Source organism: Grus americana, chromosome 23 (assembly GCF_028858705.1).
Source record: "Grus americana isolate bGruAme1 chromosome 23, bGruAme1.mat, whole genome shotgun sequence".
Classification (NCBI taxonomy): domain Eukaryota; kingdom Metazoa; phylum Chordata; class Aves; order Gruiformes; family Gruidae; genus Grus; species Grus americana.
Window position 1 is genome coordinate 720993 of NC_072874.1, and position 15454 is coordinate 736446.

The 15454-nt window shown below is 66.3% G+C and overlaps 2 protein-coding genes across 3 annotated transcripts; one reads left to right on the top strand and one right to left on the bottom strand.

The window, feature by feature from the left end:
- The first annotated feature begins 952 nt into the window (after positions 1–952).
- TMEM54 (transmembrane protein 54) lies at positions 953–3184 on the top strand. Its single transcript, XM_054802591.1, has 6 exons — positions 953–1124; positions 1745–1938; positions 2296–2355; positions 2534–2722; positions 2802–2936; positions 3092–3184. Exons 1-6 carry the CDS (start codon positions 1112–1114, stop codon positions 3182–3184), a joined length of 684 nt encoding a protein of 227 aa, XP_054658566.1. The 5' UTR covers positions 953–1111.
- Positions 3185–3226: 42 nt separating this feature from the next.
- Positions 3227–7270, bottom strand: HPCA (hippocalcin). Of its 2 annotated transcripts, none has more exons than XM_054802425.1 (4): positions 7143–7270; positions 5227–5688; positions 4408–4513; positions 3227–4121 (listed from the first exon to the last, which is right to left on the bottom strand). In XM_054802425.1, exons 2-4 carry the CDS (start codon positions 5602–5604, stop codon positions 4024–4026), a joined length of 582 nt encoding a protein of 193 aa, XP_054658400.1. In that variant the 5' UTR covers positions 5605–5688; positions 7143–7270; the 3' UTR covers positions 3227–4023. The 2 variants fall into 2 exon arrangements, with proteins under 2 accessions (XP_054658400.1, XP_054658401.1); XM_054802426.1 differs by having other exon boundaries at positions 5227–5683; positions 7143–7200.
- Positions 7271–15454: the final 8184 nt, after the last annotated feature.

Below are 15454 nucleotides of genomic sequence, written 5' to 3' on the forward strand. Positions count from 1 at the left end.
GGGACGGTGTGTGTGCCACACGGCTGCAGAGGCTGGACCTGCTTTGCTCTGAAGCTGTAGCAGGGAGAGGTCCCTCTTCTCCTCCCTCCCTGTGCAGCAGGGCTGTGTACAGGTTAAAAGAGGGGAAGGACGGGGGCTGACACTGTGCTGGGCAAGGTCCCAGCGCTGCCGCGTGTAAGGGATCTGGGCTGGTGGCTCAGGCGGGATGTTAGGGACAAGTGCCTTTGAGCCCTTCCCCAGCCCAGGAGCCAAGGCTGCAGCGCTGTCCCTGTAATGAAATTGTTGGTGCCTCATGGCTGCAGAGAGCATCGCTTAGCACACCTCTCCCACGAGCGAGGGAGGTCTCCACCTCGGCAAGCCGTTGTCCCCAGCCCCTCTTACTCAGTCTCTTGCTATCAGTAATTTCCCTGGAAGCTTTACTGGGGTGATTGTCACCACACCGGCTCCTCTGAGTCACCTTCTGGGAAGTTGGCACCAGCCCTGACTCCTCTGCTTTTCTGCAGGTTGGTCCCTGACGGTGCTGGTCTCTGCCCTGTGGTCTGGCAGCATCCCACCCCGAGGGGCTGCCCCTTCCCAGACCCTCAGCCTGTGGCCTCGGACCTGTCCGGCTGGATCCCAACCTGCTGCCATCGCTGTAGGGCGGACCAACCCGAGTGTGCCGGGGAGGTGGGGATGGATGGGGAAGGGGATGAGGCGGTGTGGCGTGGTGTATTGGCACGGCATGGCACGGTGTGGCGTGGCGTATCGGCACGGTGTGGCATGGCGTATCGGCACGGCATGGCACAGCATGCCACTGCCTGGCTGCCGGCTCAGCAGCAAGGGGAGCACGGGTGGGGACAGGGCTGTGCTTCCCCTTGGCGGAAGCAGACGAAGGTGGAGTTATCCCTTTGTTCCTGCCGCGGAGCTGGTCCGACAGGAATTGGAGTAGCAGTGGGGTGCAGCAGGCGAGCAGCTCTGGTGGCCTGGTCCTGGTGCTGGTCCTGGGGCCAGTCCTGGTCCTGCCCAGCACGTGGGGACCCCGATGGATCCGGCTGCCAGCCTGGGGGCTGAGGGCAGGGCAGGTCCCAGGGGTGTTGAGGGACTCTGATGGCCTCATCCCAGCCTGGTGAAGATGTGTCAAGTGGGTAAGTCCAGGGCTGGTGCGGTGATCGTGATGGGAGGGTGCCCCTGCCCTGCCCACGGCTCCAGCACTGCCCTCCTGCAGGGGAAACTGAGGCAGGGAGGGAGGGGAACTGAGGGGCTCGAATGGGGTCAGGGACGGAGCTGGGCTGAGCACCTGGGTGATGATGGGTGCGCGAGGAGAGTGGCCCCAGGGTGGGTCCCGACGGGGGAACAGCCTGGCTGCGGCTGCGGTCACCCCTCAAAGCGCCGGGTGCCAAACCCCAGCGCTGGAGCAGTCATTTATGGGCAGCTGCTGTCCCAGAGCTTCCTCATTGCTCCGGGCAGCCCCGGCCCTTCCCAGCCCCGTCGCGGACGCCTGTCTCCACGGCTGCTGGCCCTGCGCCGCTGCCCCGGCCCCAGGAGAGCCCGTTGGAGCGGTGGTTTGCATACCTGGGCTGCCGGCGGCTGCCACCGCGTCGCCTCCTGCCTCGTCCCCCGCCAGCACGGGGCACGTCCCCCGGGCTGTCCCCAAATGCCCTGTGCCTGTGCTGAGCGTGGTGCGAGGGCAGGAGGGATGGCTGGGTGCTGGGCACCCTGCACCGCGCAGCCTCCTCGCCCAGCCCTCCTCTCCCCTCTGTCTCAGGCCACCTCGATCCCGGCAGCCACCAAAGGGTCCTCATGAAAACGGGCCTCATCCTCCTCATCATCGGGCACCTCAACTTCATCACCGGCGCCTTCGTCCACGGCACCGTCCTCCGCTTCATGGTCACCCCCCGGGACGCCATCTCCCTGCAGTACGTCGTCACCAATGCCGCCTCCGTCATCTCCGCGCTGCTGGTACCGCAGGGTGCGGGATGGGGGGTACGGGGGGGGTATGGCGGGGCATGGGGTGCGTCTGGGGTGGATGCAGATGCGGGCAGGGTGGGCGGGAGGTGGGAAGCAGGAGGATGCAGGATGGGCACTGCTCTTTCTCCCCTTCCCTGCTCTAAATAAGACTTTCTAGCACAAAACTAGGGGGGTTAATTGCCCAGGGACTTGTCACTGGGTGGAGGCTGGGGGCGATGGAGCATTGCCCCCCACGATGCCGAATTGGCTGGATGAGCTTTCCGGGACAATGTCAACAGGGAAAGGGGACTGATGTCCCCGGGGCAGGCGGGTGCCGTGTGTCGCTGACCTCCCCGCGCTTCCTCACAGACCATCTCCTGTGGAACAGCCGCCCTCATGCTGTCCCGCTACCTCGCCCCCGCCGCCCTAGTAAGCACCCCGGGCCCCGCAGCGCCTCGCCCAGCACCCATCAGGCTGCAGCCATCCCATGGAGCACGCACAGCCGCCACGTCCCCTCGCTCGGGGACCGTCCCCGGGCAGGGAGCCTGGACGGGCGGCTGTGCGCAACCCTGGTTCACCACGCTGCCTCTTCTCTCCCCTCCTGCAGAAATGGGCGGTTTTCGCCCTGAGCACCAGCAGCAGCCTGGGCTGCCTGTCCTGCCTGCTGGGGCTGGCCGTCGCCATCGGGCTGACGCTGGGCAGCCAGGGCCGCGTGCTGCTGACCCCCTGCACCGTCGCCAATGTCACCCTCGCCCCGGTCTCCCGCGAGTGCCCCTTCGATCCCACTCGTGTCTATGTGAGTCCCCAGTGGGCTGCGGATACCTGCACTGGGGATGGGGGGGATGTGCGAGGACCTGACGCCCTGTTTCATGCAGAGCTCCACGCTGTCCCTCTGGGCCATCTCCCTCCTGCTCAACTCAATGGAGATTGTCTTCGGCATCCGCTGCCTCTTGCTCACCCTCGATCTCCTCCACCTCGGCCGCGGCTGCCGTGGGGCGCTCCGAAGGAAGGTGACTCCTGGTCCCCGGGCTCGGCACTCACCTGCATCCGTGCGGGGCTGGGACGGACCCATCTGGGCTTGGGGGCTCCGGGACAGGGGTAGGATTTGCTGACCTGAAGCTTTTGGCCCCCCGGTCCTGCTCTCAGTGGTCTCTCTGGCTTGCAGGTCTCCTTGCAGGCAGCTCCCGCGGAGAGCCCCGACCCCGGGCAGTGGCTGGGCTTGCTGAGGCTGGACAGTGCGGAAACCGCCCGGCTCTGAGCGGCACCCGAGGGTCGACCCCGTGGATGTGCCCCAGCCAGCCCTGCCCTGTCCCAGCACCTGCATAGCCCCGTGACAGGACCCGGCTGCCCCCCCGCCCAGCTATCGGGTGGACACGGCCCCTGGACGCCACCAGCCAAGACACATGAGCCCATCCCCATGGCCTCGGGTCACCTGGGGTTGCAGTGAGGGAAGTGACCAGGCTGGATCCGGACCCTGCAGGGAGGAACTTTCCCCTCGGCATCGATGGTCCCTTTCCCACCACTGACTGCACTGACACAAACTTTATTCTGCAGGTTTTAAAAGACCAGAAGCACGGCCCCTCCCCGTGACCCCCACCCGTGCACTGGCCGTGGGGCTGTGGGGAAGGGGCTGGCCTGGCCCCATGGCCGTGTGTACATGCGTGGGGGTGCTGGGGGGCCCCCAAGCCACCGCGTCTTCGTCCCCTGGACCGTGTGTCCGTGCCTGCCGGAGATGCAGCGGTGGCTTCGCTGCCAGCCTTTCCTGCCGGGCTGGGTTGTCCTCCTGCTCCCAGCCCCCGGTGCTGGGGGGGGACTGTCCTCACTCGGGGCAGACCCTGCCTCCGTCCTCCTTCCCCCAGCTGAGCCAGGGCAGGAGCCCCCCCCGGTGATGGGGACCATCCCCCCTGGGCTCCCCCTTGCCCCAGCCGGGCTCCAGCTCTCTCCCCGCAAGGGGCCGTGGGGGGCCGGCAGCGGGGACCGCAGAGCCTGGGCAGGGGACAGTGGCAGTGGCCGGCTGCAGGGTCGGGGGGTGGTGTGGAGCCGTGGGGAGCCGTGGGAGCCATGGGGACTGTGGGGGTCTGCGGGGGTTCACGGGGCTCAGAGCTGCGCGGCGCCGCTGGGGTCGCACTGCAGCAGGCGCACGATGGACGGGTCGCTCTTGGCACCTTTGATGAACTCCTCCAGCGAGAGCTTGCCTGTGGGGGGGACACGGCTCAGCCCAGCGGCCACCACCCCAACCCGGGTGCATGCATGGAACCAGAGACCTCCCAGCACCGCGGACACCCACCCGCCTGCCGCAAGCACCCTGGGGTCCTCTCCCTGGGCTGTGGGAGCACAGTGAGCCCCTCTGGCTGCCGGAGCTCCCCCTGGCCACCCCAGCGGATGCGAGCCATTTAATCAGCGCGTGTGCGGCTCCTTCTAAGACCCCTGGATTTAGCCATGAGACCTTTCCCTTAATCCCCTCCATCTCCTCTCATTTACCATCATTATTAGTATCCATCTGTCGGAAGATTTTTTCCGTTCTTTTCTCCGGAGTCGATTCATCTTCGGGCATGTTCATCACGGAGGAGACCATTTTGTAGATGGCCTGGGAGAGGGAGACAGGGATGAGGGTGGGTGCAAGGTGGGTGCCTGCCACTGCCCACCTGAGACAGGGGACTGAGCTCTGGGCTTCGCTGCCCTGGGAATGGGGCTGGCGTTTAACACCCTCCCCATGCGATCAGGCTATAGGGAGCTTTAGCTCCCAGCAGCCGGGGACGATGCAAGCGGCAGCCCCAGGGAAACAACCCGGCTGCGGGAGGCAGATGGGAGCTGCTCCTGCAGGGAGGAGATGCCCACCGAGATGTCACCGCAATGGCCTCACAAGTCACCTTCTGATGCCGATGCCGCCGGGCTGGGGTCTGGGCAAGGAGAGCATCTCCTGTCCATGGCTGCATCCTCTGGCCGCACGTCCCTCTGCCCCCGGGGTGCTCAGGGCTGCATCCACCCAGCCCTCCCCAGGAGCACGGTGAGCGGGGCCAGCAGGAAGAGTCCCGGGACGGGGTGTCAAAGGGATGTGCCCAGGATGGGGAAGGACCAGGGGATGCCCTGGGGTAGATCCCTGCAGCCGCAGAGCTCAGCGAGCGGCTCTGCAGACAGCAATAGGCTCCATCCCAGGCACTGTCAAGCTCTGTGCCGGGGGTAACGCGGGCTGCACGTCCCCGGCCTGCCTGCATCCTGGGAGGGGACGGCCACCGTCATGCCAGGGTGACACGCAGGATCACACGCTAGGAGCTGCAGAGGGATGAGGGGGCCCGGTACCTGCACGATCTCCAGCATCTCCTCCCGACTGATGTAGCCGTTGCCATCCAGGTCGTACATGCTGAAGGCCCACATGAGCTTCTGCTCCAGCTTCCCGCGGGAGGTGACGCTCAGCGCGATGATGAACTCTCGGAAGTCGATGGTGCCGTCGCCGTTGGTGTCAAAGGTGCGGAAGACGTGCTCGGCGAACTTGGAGGCGTCACCGTAGGGGAAGAAGTTGGCGTAGATCTTCTTGAACTCCTCCACGTTGAGGATGCCCGAGGGACAGTCCTTCAAGAAGCCCTTGTACCAGCCCTGCAGCTCCAGGTCGGAGAACTCGGTGTTTTCCCGCAGGTCCTGGAGCATCTCAGGGCGCAGTTTGCTGTTCTGCTTCCCCATGCCGCTGGGACACGCCGGCCGTCCCGGGGGACGAGTGCTGCAGTGAGAGAGGCGCCTGGCCCGGCTCGGGGGGGTCCCTCTGCGCTACAGGAGGGGAGAGGGATGGGGCAGCGCTCCCTGGCAGCCCCCGGACACCCAGGCGGACGCGGACGCTGATGCAGCCCCCTCCATCCCCGCCGTCCTCTCTGAGCCGTCAGGGCCAGCCCCGGGGACCACCCAGTGCTGGGCAGCGCCAGCCCCCTTGCATTTGCATAATAAGTCCTTATAGCTCATTTGCATAATATATAGGCGCTGCACAGCTGGCATCAGGAGGGCAGAGCAGCCTGGAGGAGGGGAAGGGGCCGGATTCAGCCCCGGCGGTGGGCTGGCTGGGGCTCTGGGTCCAGCCCGGCTTTGGGGCTGGCGGGATCTGGGTCAGCTCCCTTGGAGGGAGGGTTATTTTCAGCTCCTCCGCTGCCGCCGTTAATATTTGATGCCTCCGGCTGGCACTGGAGCCCCGGGGAGGGCCGGGGGCTGCAGGTGCCCGCTCAGGGTCCCCCCGCTCCTCGCTTCAGGGTGCCCACACGCCTGGGGGATCCAGCGCACCCCATCCCGCCGGGACCACCCCTGAGGAGCGCAGAGGGGCCGGGAGGAGGTCAGGGTGGGTGCGCAGCATCTGGCTACACACCCCAGGTCCCCACGCTGGGAGATCTGGGGGGGACCTTAACCTGCTGCCCCCACCCCAGGTTGTGTTGTGACCCCTGTGTGGGGAGAGGATGGGCTCGGGGGGCTTCATCAGTGCGTGGGGGGCTTCAGTGCCTGGAGCACCCTCTGTCTTGCCCAAAGTAGGGAGGGGCCCCAGCACCTGCAAAGCCCCCATCCTTTGGGGTTGCGGGGCGAACAGGACTCCCCAAGAGGAGCAGCCCAGTAGGGCTGCACTCCCCAGTTACAGGGGGCTGGGACCCCACAGTGTCTCTCCATCACCCCTCCCCACAGCTCCAGCAGCCCAAGGGAGGATCTGTGTGTCCCCACACCATTCAGGGGTCCCCAGCCGGGGCCCCCCAGGGCTGGCACGACCCCCAGCCCCGCTGCCCGGGAGGCTGTGCCCCCTCCCCACTGCCCAGGGCAGCTCCGGCCGCTGGAAGGGGAGCCCGCGGGGGGCTCAGCGCCCCGAGAGGGGTTTGCAGTGCGCCCCCCCCCCAAAGAGGGCACCTCCGGAAGGGTGGTTGGGCACCCCCAGGGAAGACGGTCCCGGGGGGGAGGGTTACAGGGGATTTCCCCCAAACCAGGCACCCCCGGAGAGAGGAGGGTCGCCGGGGACACACCCAAGGAAAGATCCCCGGGGGGGGGGATTACCAGGCACCCCCGTAAGATGCGGCGGGGCGGGGGGGGGCACAGGGCACCCCCGCAAGATGCGGCGGGGCGGGGGGGGGCTCTGCAGCCGCCGGCGGGAAGGGACGTGCCCGCGGGCTGGGTCCGTGCCGGTGCCCGGGTCTCCCCGGTCCCCCAGTGTCCCCCCGGTGGCCCCCCCGGGTCCTCCCGTCCCCGCCGCCTCCTACCTGCCCGGGGACGAGCTGCCGCCGCCGCCGCCGTGCGCCAACGCAGCCCGGGAGCGCCCGCCGGTAGTGCCCGCCGCAGCGCCGGGCTGCGGGGGGGGGGGCACCGGCACCGGGGGGCACTGGCTGCGGGGGGGGCACCGGGTGCACCGGCAGCAGCCCCCCCAGGATTCCCCACCCGCCCCGAGGCCCCACGCACACACCCCCATCCCCCCCGGGACACTGCCCCACACAGCTCCCTGCCGTGGGGCTCGGGGTGCAGCCCCTGGTCCCCCCAAAGCTGGGAGACCCCTATTTCACTGGCAAGGGCTGGGGCGGCTCTGGGAGCACTGGGAGCACTGGGAGCACGCCAGCGTTGCTACATTGGCACACCAGGCAGGCGAGGCGGCTGCGGCCATCTCCATCCAGGAGGCAGGGTCTCGGGCTGCCTGCAGACCCCCGCAGACACGACGTGCCCTTCAAGGACTCTGTCATAGATGTCACTTGTCCCTTCTTTCTGTGGGGTGCCATGAGGTGGGGGGGACCACTGTGTCCATGTGCCACCCCTGCCATCACACCTGCCTGGCCCCATCCCGCCCCCTCACAAAGAGCCGCTGCCCCAGGACACCGGCCGGGGTGGTCCCCGCAGGGGCAGAGCGAGCCAGGGGCTGCAGGGATCCCCCCATGCACCCCTCGGGCATCCCCAGCTCCCGGACACAGGCTTAGCCATCACCTTTGCGCTGGCCCAAGGTGCCAAGCCGGGTGTTTGGGGGCTGGAAGGGGACATTTTGGGTTGAGTGTCCCCAGAACACAGCTGGGGACTGATGTGATGCGGCATCGCAGCATCCAGGACTGGAGCAAAGCGGCTTGTGACAGCTGCCTCAAGCACCGGGAAAAGGCTCCGGTGGAGGCAGGTGCTCGCTACAAGGAGGTGCCATTCCCGGCAGGTTTTCCTGCGTTCCTGCACCAGCTCCATCCATTTGCAAAGCCCGGGACTGCTCAGCAATGCCACAGGGAGCAGATGGCAGGGGCAGATGGGAGGAAGAGGCACTCTCCTCCGAATTACACAAATAAACACGCATAAAGTGATTAAACCCACAGCCCCATCGCAGGTCTGGGGAGAACAGGGAAGGGACTGGGGTGGCTGCTGTGGAACATGTTGCTGGGAGGAAGGACCACTTGAGAGACCCAGGACGGGGCTAATTCATCCCAAAATCTCCTGGGCACTGAGATCAGTGAGGCTGAGAGGCTGCAGGTGTCTGTCGAGGGAGAGCTGGCACCTCCAGGCCTAAAACACCAACCTGGAGCAGGGCAGGAGATGGGAACCGGCCCTGATAAAGTGGCCGAAATCCCCAGGCACATTTTGGAGCACCAATGGCCAGCACTTGCCTGAACCGTTGCCAGGCCGGTGCAGGGACCCAGCCCGTGGTGCTGGCCCGAGAGGACCACAGGGACCTCGCTGTACCTCAGGAGCAAGCAGTTATTACTAATAAAGGCAATATTGGTCTCTCATTGTGGGTTTTTTCCCCTTTATTAATAGCCCCATGGAGGCACCATGCCCCTGCCTGTTGCTGGGGGACTGGAGGACCAGAGCCCTGCACAGGCTCCCTCCTGCCCTTCACCTGCACCTTTTGGTGCTGAGCCTCCTCCTCAGCGCTGCCGTCTCCCCATCAATTCCTTCTCACCCTCCACATCGCAGCAGCTGTGTCCATCCCCCAGCCTGATCAAGGGTCTGGCGGCTCCACGGGGCCAGGAACCCTCCGTGGGGTCCAGGCAGGGGTCCAGGCATCAACCCCAAGGGGTGTTTTGGGAATGGGACTGGGCTGGAAACAAGGGAACTGGCGATGAGAGCTGCTGCGGTGGTGTCTCCCCCCCATCCCATGTAGGAAAGATGTTTGGAGAGGGGTATGGGATGGGGACTGGAACTGGGGCCCTGGTGTGAGCAGAAAGGGAGACATTTGTGCTCTCAGGGCTGAAGGCATCCCGGGGGGCTGGAGCCAGGCACCCCCTGCGCTGGGCAATGCCCCCACACGCAGAGGTGCTGTTGGCGATGCTGGGAGGAAGGGCCGGGACCCCTCGATGGTGGGGGTGCCATTTCCCCTCTGATAAGCTTCATATCTATTTTAATCCCCCTCTGCATGAGTGACAGAGGGCACAACTGACGCAGGCTGATTTGAAAGCATCCCATTTCCGACTCAACCCCGGCCCTAAACCCACCTAATCCCCTGCGCTGGAATGGATTGCAGGAGGGAGAGAGGATAATATGGGGCGCGGGCAGAGCCGTACTCTGCCATCGAACACCAAGTGATTTCCAGGGTCCCTGGGGTTGGGGGTGAATGACCCCCAGCCCATCCCCTCTGGCTCCTCATCCCTGCCACCCCAAAGCCTCGGGGTTTTTCAGCTCACAGCCCCCTCCATCGCCCCTTGTTCCTTGCAGCAGTGCTGGGCACACCGACTCATGCTCCTGTTGGCTGGTTTGGGGGCTCAGCTGTGTGTGGGGGGGAGCAGAACCATTCCCTGGGGGTGCCAGAGCCCCAAAACAGCCAGGGCAGGGAGCAGGGCTGGCTCAGGGCTGGCTCCCGCTGGCCCCAGCCTTGTGGCCAAGCCCCCAGCAGAGATGCTGCCAGGAGGATGCTGAAATGGCCGCGGGCGCCGCTGCGACGTCTTCCCCACTGCCGGTGAGGAGAAACGTGAGGTGTTGGTGATACCCTGGCTGGGAGATTCCCCCTCCTCTTCCTCCTCCGTCGCCTTCTTGTTCTCCTTCTCCTCTTCAGGGGGATTTCTGCAGGAATTTCCTGCGTTGCCATAGCAGCCATGAAGCCCCTGAGGCTTCTCTGCAGCAGGGAGGGTGGGATGGGGCTGCAGGTGGGACCCCGTGCCCTGCCCCGGGGGTGACACACACCCCACCGAGCGTGTCCCTGTGCCCGGGCACACAGGGCAGCCGTGTCTGGGGAGAGGGAGTGTGCACAGCTCCGCACAAACGCATGCAAGCAGGGCAGCGTGTGTTGGTGTCAGCTCTGGCGCGGCCCCGGCTGCCATCCCCGAGCTGGCAGGGCTCGGTGGTGCTCGAGGTGCCCGGGGCTCGGCACACGATGGCGGGACGTTCAGGGGCTTTGGTGATTTGGGCTCCAGCATCGGCCGCCCCGGCCTCGCCAGCCCCACGTGCCGGCAGGAACATCCTCACGTGTGGCGGAGCCCAGGCATGGCCGGGGTGGCTGTGGGTGCCCCGGGATCGTGCCCTAAGGAGGGTCAGTGCCCGGCAGACAAACAGGCACCATCCCCGTGACCGTCCCCGTAGCCTGGCGGGGTACTGGGAGGGGAAAGGGCAAAGCAAGAGGGGCTCAGCCCCTGGCTGTACCAGAAAACCCCACCAGGGTCTTCCCGTTACCCTGCAGACCCCTCTCTGGGGGCCCACACTGACCCCAGAGCTTGTCCCCGTCCCCACGCCAGGCACGGCCCTGCGGAGGACACAGTGAAGGTAAGCAGAGCCGTGGCGGGGGCGTGGGGCAGGGGCTGCGGGAATAGCCGAGGATTAAAAGCAAATGCCCAGATAATGAGGATCTTTACTAAAAAGCCCATTTGTATAATTTAAATCTCTAATAGGCTTCCTGGAATACAAAGCCCTTTGTGATGCCCGATCTCATCTGGATCAGGAGCCGCTCGCCCGCTAAACCTTGACTTAGCACCGCGGGGGTGCAGGGACGTTTCATAACTGCGCGGCTTCATCCCACGTCCCCACGTCCCCGTGTCCCTGCGATGCCCACGCTGCTGCCCTGAAGCACGTAGAGCTCACCTTGCTCGGCCAGCCAAGGTCGGGGCTCTTGGGGACACGTGGCCTGGTCCCCGTGGGGCACACGGGTGTTGGCACCTGGACACGTGTGTCCAGCTGTGCCGTGACACGGAGCTGGGACGTGTTTTGGGGCAGTTCGGGTACAAATGGGTCCTCAGTTGTATAAATGGCCATGCAGGGGGTGGCTGCAGCAGGGTCGGGAGGGGACGTGTGCTGTGGGCATCTTGGTGCCCAGTTTTCTGTGCCACCTTCCCCGGCAGCGTCTGCAGAGGCACAAAACCTCAAAGGGTTTCCCCGCCATGGAGGCAGTTTGTCACCATGCCTGGAGGGTTGCAGGGCTCCCCGAATCGTGGTGGGGACAGCCCAGGGCCAGGGTCTGCCCCAGCTCATCCTGCCCGGGTGCTGGGGCCGCTGGCAGGGATGGCTGAGCAAATCCAAACCAGGATTTGCTGGGGGGCTGCAGCACGTCCCTGCTGTGTCCCCCCCATGGGGCTCGAGGGTTTCAGAGGTGACACCGGGGAGGTGACGGCCCCGTTGATGCAGAAATAGGTGAGATGGGGGGGGTCTGGGCACCCAGAGGGGTCTGGACTCAGCCTTGGCCCTTGTCCCCCCCGCAGGGGTTAAACGCCATCGCCGCTGCCACCAGTGCCGCCAGTGCCGCCAGTGCTGCCAGTACCTCCAGTCCCACCAGTGCCACCAGTACAGCCCAGTGCCTCCAGTCCCACCAGTGCTGCCAGTGCCGCCAGTGCAGCCAGTGCCGCCAGTACCTCCAGTCCCACCAGTGCCACCAGTGCCACCAGTACAGCCCAGTGCCTCCAGTCCCACCAGTGCCACCAGTGCCACCAGTGCAGCCAGTGCCGCCAGTGCCTCCAATCCCACCAGTGCCACCAGTACAGCCCAGTGCCACCAGTGCCACCAGTGCCACCAGTGCAGCCAGTGCCACCAGTGCCACCAGTGCCACCAGTGCCACCAGTGCCGCCAGTGCCGCCAGTGTCACCAGTGCCACCGCCACGCGCGAGCCCGGGGCTCCCCCTCGTGGCATCTCTCCCCATCTCACGGGGTGACCGAGGAGCCACGGGGACCCGGGGGGCAGAGGCAGCCGGGAGAGCGGGCCCGGGGGGTCCTGGGCGGGGGGCTCCGAGCCGGGGGACGAGGGGTCCGAGCCGGGGGGGGGGGGGGGGGCACGCTCCCCCTGCGGCCATCCCCGCCGGACCCCAGCCCCCTGCGGCAGGACCCCGCGGGACGCGTCTGGGCGTGGGGCCGGGGTGTTGGGGGATCCCCTCCCGGGGCGACCGGAGGGACTGGTGGGGGGGGTCCCGGCTGGGGTCCCCCGGCGCTGCGCGGGGCCGGTCCCGCCGCGGGGTGTCGGCAGGTGGCAGCAGCGGCCTTCGGCAGCACCCGGCCAGCCCGGCACCCCCTGCATCCCGCAGCACCCCCTTGCACCCTGCGTCACCCCCTGCATCCAGAGAGCATCCCCTGAACCCCGCAGCATCCTGCACAGCACCCCCCTGCACTGCACAGCACCCTGCACAGCTCCGTCTGCCCAGCACCGCACCCTGGCACCCCCCTGCAGCACCCAGCACCCTGTGCAGCCCCCCGTGCAGCTCTCCCCTTTGCGTGTGTCCCCTCCGACGTGCAGGGTCCCCCCAGGGCACAGGGTCCCCCCGACACACCAGGCAGGAGCCCCTGGGAGCCGGGGAGGGGGGGGCAGAGCCAGGTGAGTGGCCACGCAGGTGATGCGCTGCCGGGTGTGCTCTGCGATGGGGTGCAGGGTGCCTTCACCTCGAGGGCTCAGGGTGCTGCAGGGAGGTGCAGGCGATGGTTCGGGGTGACCACGCTGCTCCTGGGGCACGACTGTGGCTCGGGGGGGTGGCAGGGCTAGGGAGCAGCAGCACAGGGTCCCCCGGATCTGCCAACACCCCTCTGTCCCACCATCGTCCCCTGGGGACCCCAGGGCTGGGACCGTCCCGCTGGGGAACAACAGGAACATCACCACGCACCACATCCATTTCTCTCATGGGAGGCAGCCCGGGCCAAAAAGGGCCCCTTGCAAACGGCCTTAACCCCTCAGCGCTGACTCAGGGACCGTTTTCTGTGTCACGGGGACGTGGTCTCAGTGCTCGGCCCCCGCCCGCGCCTGGCCCAGCATATTTAGGGTGAGGTGGGACAGGATGGGGACTGGATGTGAGGAGGGGGACGGCTGGTGGCCTCCCAGGTGTCCGTCTGGTGATGCGAGGAGCGACTGGCGAGCCTAAGCACGTAATTAGAGCTGTGATTTAATTGGCACGCTGGGGACGTGTGATGGGCATTGCGTGACTTGAATAGTGACGCGCCGGTAGGGGCTGGGGAGGTGGAGGACGCTCCGCACCAGGAGGCAACCGGAGCCCAGAGGGAACTGGGGGGAGCCAGGACACCCCGAAAGGCCTTGCCCAGTGGTGGGAAGGTAGAGGGGACAGGGAAGGGATGAGCGCAGCATGGGCTGCCCCGTGCACCCGGAGGCAGCTGGGACCTGACCCCGGGAGAGGACCTCAGTGCCATGGCGATGTCCCGGGGAATCTGCCAAGGGCAGCAGAAGTCATGGGGCTGGAAAAGAGCAAACATGTCCCTTTTATTTGAAAAGGGGGAAAGGAAAAGCCAGGGAAAATCTTCTTGTGGGAGCCTGGGAAGTAGTGGGGTGATGCGGACCAGCCCTCTCACATCTGTCAGGAGCAGCTGGGGCAAAACGTCGGCCGTCCTGCTTGCTGGGGCCTGGCCTCGGCTCGCTGTCGCCTCACAGGGTCCAGCCCAGACGGCACCTTCCTTGGGCCAACGGGGCAGTCTGGCTGCAGGGAGTTACTGGTTTTGTGTGACAATCCCTCCATCTCACAGCTGCCGGGGGGATTTGGGGCTCCCTGCGCAGAGGCAGGGAAACGCTGCTGCCGGCAGCGTGGAGACACAGCCTGCTGCGACCTCCGCTTTGCGTTTCTGAGGGAGCCATTTCGGCTGCATCTGCCTCGGAGCTGAGGGCTCGCGGTCCTGCTCTGGGTGCGCAGTCCATGGGGGGAGAACCAGCGGGAGCCCAGCACGCAATGGAGTCTCTGCCCAGCCTCGTGCTCCGGTGAGGGAAGGCCCAGGGGAAGCAGGAGCCCGGCCTGCAGCCACCCCTGCATGGCTGTGCCCAAATCCCGGCTCCATCAGCTGGGCTCACCCAGCCCAGCCACACACGGCTGGATTTGCAGTGGGCACCGAGCTCAGCGCAGGCTGCTCCAGCGAAGGGCTGAGTCCCCCCCACCAGCCCGGGGCTTCTGCTCCTCCCCAGCACCTTCTCCGCTGCTGAAGTGATGAAATTTTAATCTGCTGCCAGGCAGGAGATGAAAGGGAGGTACCGCAGGCACTTCCCTGGGAAGCAGCCGGCTGCAGTCAAGCGCCTCGGCACTGTGATGGGGTCTGGCGCAGGCACAGCCCCGGCACCGCGACGCAGATGCCATGCTGGGAATTATCATCATCTCAGGCTTAGGAAAGAGAGTGGTGGAGTGGCACAGGGCTGGGATTTGGCAGGACAGGGTTGTCTCCTGGCTCTGGTGGAGGCTTTTTGGGTCACTCTTGGGCGATGGGTGCCTGTTGCTCCTCCAGGAAGGGGCTTTGGTGCATGGGGAGACACTGGGAGCTCTGCAGATCTCCTCTACATGAGGGGACCCCTCAGCTGGGGCTTCTCTCCCGTGATTCACAAGCACGGCCACGGTCTGCGCGTGGCCGAAGGGTCCCCAGCACCACTGTGGGAGGACGGGAAGGGGAAGGCAGCAGAGGCTGCCAGCACTGAGCCCCTTGCGCCCGATTTACTCCTCGCCTCGTCTGGCGTGGCTCTGTTGACGCCGCTGGTGCAGAGCGGACTCCATAAATCAAACCACAGGGACCAGGCTTAGCATAACCGAGAGGACCCCGCTGATGTTCCTGGGAGCCCCCGGGCCACACCGCGGTCCCTGGCAGGCGGCAGCACATCAACACCCCGGGCCAGCCAGACGTGGAGTGAGCGATGCCGCCCAGACACACGGCCCAGACCGTGCCGCCTCCTGCCCACAGCGTGGCTGGGTGCTCCCAGCCGGACCCGTCCGTGTGTGCCGGGACCTGTATCCCTGCCCGCGGGCACCCTGCGGCCACCACAGCTGGCGGGGCCACCCTGGGCCGTCACGGCCGGACCCTCGCAGGGGCAGGACGCCTCAGGCTGCGGTGGCCGGAGCAGGGTCCCCCCATCCAGCATCGCACGGTTTGGCAGCTGGTCGCTGAGCTGGGGAAACGGCTTTTATTCCCTTCAGCTAGTTGTCATAAATCAGAGCGCTGCCGGCTTCATTAACCGGGGGGCACGGCTAATTCCAGAAGCTCATCTAATCCTCATTACCTCGGAATTTAGAGCCCGGCGACTCGCAGGGGGGTGAAAGCCCGGCGGTAAAATGTCACCGCTGCTGCGCTCGGGGGCTCGTCCCGGGGCGAGAGCCCATCGCCTTTCCCCGGCGGGGGTTCGGCGGGGAGCAGCCCCCGGCAGGGCTGGGCCGGGCCGCGGGGTGTGCCG

What these genes read in the sequence shown, in the direction of transcription:
- HPCA (XM_054802425.1), bottom strand. Translation starts at nt 5,604, where the DNA reads ATGGGGAAGCAGAACAGCAAACTGCGCCCTGAGATGCTCCAGGACCTG. An exon ending in AGATGCTGGAGATCGTGCAG is followed by an intron (nt 4,514 to 5,226) that starts GTACCGGGCCCC and finishes TCCCTCTCCCAG; the next exon opens with GCCATCTACAAAATGGTCTC. An exon ending in GATGGATACTAATAATGATG is followed by an intron (nt 4,122 to 4,407) that starts GTAAATGAGAGG and finishes TCCCCCCCACAG; the next exon opens with GCAAGCTCTCGCTGGAGGAG.
- TMEM54 (XM_054802591.1), top strand. An exon ending in CCGTCATCTCCGCGCTGCTG is followed by an intron (nt 1,939 to 2,295) that starts GTACCGCAGGGT and finishes GCTTCCTCACAG; the next exon opens with ACCATCTCCTGTGGAACAGC. An exon ending in TCGATCCCACTCGTGTCTAT is followed by an intron (nt 2,723 to 2,801) that starts GTGAGTCCCCAG and finishes TGTTTCATGCAG; the next exon opens with AGCTCCACGCTGTCCCTCTG.